This window comes from Olea europaea, chromosome 23 (assembly GCF_002742605.1).
Source record: "Olea europaea var. sylvestris chromosome 23, O_europaea_v1, whole genome shotgun sequence".
Lineage (NCBI taxonomy): Eukaryota > Viridiplantae > Streptophyta > Magnoliopsida > Lamiales > Oleaceae > Olea > Olea europaea.
The window spans coordinates 3,017,279-3,020,620 of NC_036259.1; the positions used below are offsets into that span (position 1 = coordinate 3,017,279).

Here is a 3,342-nt window from a genome sequence, read left to right on the forward strand (position 1 = left end):
GTTAAAATCATATTATTCCAATATTTGTGAAATTTTATATGTCATTTTAAGTTAACTACGCTGGTTTACCTTCCAATCGAGTTGCTGTGAGGTTTTGAAAAAAAATTATTTTAATAACTCATATGTTGCCGACGAAAGTCAAATTTTGGATATATCGTAGTATAAGGAGTTTTATATCTTACATTAAAATTTTATGAAGTTTCGGAGTCGATAGCTATGTAAACGAATTTATTTTGACAATTGCCGCTTGAAATATAATGTAAGACAGTAATATTTGTTTTTATTTCCTGCCTTTAATGTTCATGTCAACAATATGCATGGAAATCACTCCAAAGACCTTTTTGAATTTGTTTCCTTTAAAAATTAAATTGTGTCGTAAAAAAAGATAAATATAAATATATAATACTTAAACAAATTCTTATGCTTTTCGTTAAAAGTACAATTAATTAATAAGTTTATGGCTAAAGTACAATTAAACTAGTGACATCTCGGAACATGCGGGTCGGGGCATTACACAAACCAATCCAGTCTAGCTTTTAAATCGAACCAAATCAAATCAAATCGATTAGGTTAGGTTTGGTTTGGTTCGGTTCGGTTTGATTCAATTCGGTTAGTCGATTTGATTTTTTTTAAATTGATTTTTTTAAAAAGTAATTGTCTGAGTTTTATGCCCACTTAGATTACAAGAATTAAAATAACCAAATAATTTTATATTACAAAAACTATTAATTAATAAATAAAATCCGGTTAATAGAGACCAGTTAGTGGAAAACATAAAAATTTTGCTGATTTATTTTGTATTATGTAGTCTGACTACCTGAGTAGGGAAAAAATGTTAAATATAATTATATAATGAGCTTATGAATTGGAATTCCCAATGCTATTACTTACAGACAGCATTATAGATTAGAAGGAATTGGAATACAGTTATGAGATTAGGGCTTTTCTTTTGACTTTTATTTTTCTTAAATTAAAAAAAGGTAGACATGTAAGCGGGTTGGGTTGGTTAGATTAACCAACGGTTTGAGATTTAAAACTATTACTTTTTTTCTTTCTTTTTTTTTTGGCCCAGGCCTTGGCAACATTTTTTGACCGTCGCTTTGTGACTGTTTTGACGTAGCAAGAGCCGATTGATTCAATCTTTAGATGAAAGTAATAAATAAGGTAACTAGGTAGAAGGATCCATTGTGCTTTTATGGGAAAACATCATACATAGTCTTGAACAAATAACTCTAAAAACAAATCCAGATGTTTGGCAAAGTTAAATTTGATTGAAATGGAAAATTCTCTAGAATATTATGGATGCAATCAAACTCAGAATGGCCGCCGCTGCGAGTGGAAGGGAATCGGATCCTCCAAAATAAGAGAGCACAGAAGCTGAACTTTTCGCAGGGGGGCCTATAGATGGATTAGGTAGATGTAAAATAAGCCAATCTCTCATAATTCAATTAATGAATTTTGGAAAAACATTCAAAATTAGCAGTAACGAACTTACTACTATTAGAAGAAGGTGGAGATGGTGAAACAGTTGGCGTAGAGGCTGTGACAGAAGAGAACAACATCATGTTAGAAACAAATAACCAAGAAAAATCAATTACGGGTTAGCATGATTATATATTTCTTCTTTTTTAATCTGACTCGTTACAGTTGAAATAAAAAATAAACAAAATTAGAGTCAATATACCAAAGCAATCTTACATCATACACATATATCGACATTTAGCAGTATTGAGTCACTGAGCAATTACATTAAAATAAACTAAAACATAGAATGAAATCAGTAAACCTTTTTTTTTTTTTGTTCCATAAATTAAATTGGAGTATAATAGATCATATATGAAAGTGCCCGCCATGTATATCTTTCGTGGAAGTCACACAAACATATGATACAAATAAGTTTTGAGGTAGATTACATGGAACTTTTTACTTTTTATTTTTTATTTTTGTCATGCCATGGGTTCATCACTATATTATATATGTACTAAAGGATGCAACTCTAATATATACTACTAAAGAAGACATTTATCATATTAAAAGATTATAAATCTAAAACAATTAAAAGTTACTAAAAAGTTATATTTAATATAAGTTAAATTGATTCATCCACACATTCACAAATACTACCCATTTATTAATAACATATTTAGTGGGACCCAATACAATTTCTATTAAATGTTACTAATAATTTTATCCAAAATCTCAATTAATTCACCAAAATGCAAAATGTACCAAAAGGTCTATTACTGTCCTGAAAAATGTGCATCAGAATATATTAAACTAAGTTTCATTCCTAATAGATTTAAGATAACATGCCTGTTCTTGTTGTCACTTTGATTTATCACTACATCTAGTCAGGGATCCAATGCAACTATATACTTTGGAATATTATGATTCATCAAATTAAAGGATTCTGGATCTATGTAACAAATTAATTTATATATTGGAAAGTAATCTGGATGAAAACAAATTTATCGAATATCAAAAATTTCTACAGTTTCAAAAAAGTCTCACCATAAATCTAAGATTTATAATTTCAAATCAATTCTAAAGCTTGAAGGAAAAATGAGATATATAAATCACCTGTTTTGCAACCGGATGCATCAGCATTAGAACCACAATGTTTTGCCATATTGAGAGCATCCTCTTGTGTTGCATTGAGGCCTTTCATGATTCCGGGATTGTTAAATACAGCACAAAGACACTTACTATCGTCGGCTATGATCTGCTTCAGTGGGACACAACAAGCTGGTGGTGGTGTAGAAGATGACTTCAAATAGGGTTGGCATGGAAGTAGCTTTTGCATGCATGGCAAATTACTGCCGCCGCCCTGCGAAAACCCCACAAAAACCCATGAATACAACACTAAAAAGAAGAAGCAAAAAGACTTTGAAGCCATTTTTTGATGCGAAGGAGTGTTTTTTGCTGGTATGATTTTGAGAACTTTTGAATTCTTCTTGTAAATATCATTGGGGGTTTGTGGGTTTATATAGAAAGAGAAGTTAGGTGATGCAATATTTCGGTGAGATATGGAACCAAGCAAGTAGGAACCGTTTTTGAGGAAGTTACAAAGGTTTATCTTCTAAAGGATTTTATTCTCTTTAATTAGAAAGAAAAATAACTTTACAATAAAATGGATGGTCATGTTGCAACAATATTTTTTTGAGCAAAATCCATACGACTAATGTTTTTTTGGTACAAGAAAAAAATTGCTTTGCCTCTCCAAAATAATGAGGTTTTTGTTTGGTGTTTCGTTTATGTTATGTCAAAGATAGGCCAGTTTTTTACTTTTTATTTCGGTTTTGTATATAATTTTCCAAAAAAATAAATAATAATAACATAAGA

General features: G+C 30.3%; 1 protein-coding gene across 1 annotated transcript; it reads right to left on the reverse strand.

The window, feature by feature from the left end:
* Positions 1-1,168: 1,168 nt before the first annotated feature.
* On the reverse strand, positions 1,169-2,975 carry LOC111371877 (lipid transfer-like protein VAS). The gene is made up of 3 exons (XM_022994035.1): positions 2,581-2,975; positions 1,496-1,540; positions 1,169-1,398 (listed from the first exon to the last, which is right to left on the reverse strand). The coding sequence occupies exons 1-3, from the start codon at positions 2,894-2,896 to the stop codon at positions 1,289-1,291; spliced, it is 471 nt and encodes a 156-aa protein (XP_022849803.1). The 5' UTR covers positions 2,897-2,975; the 3' UTR covers positions 1,169-1,288.
* Between the last annotated feature and the right edge of the window lie 367 nt (positions 2,976-3,342).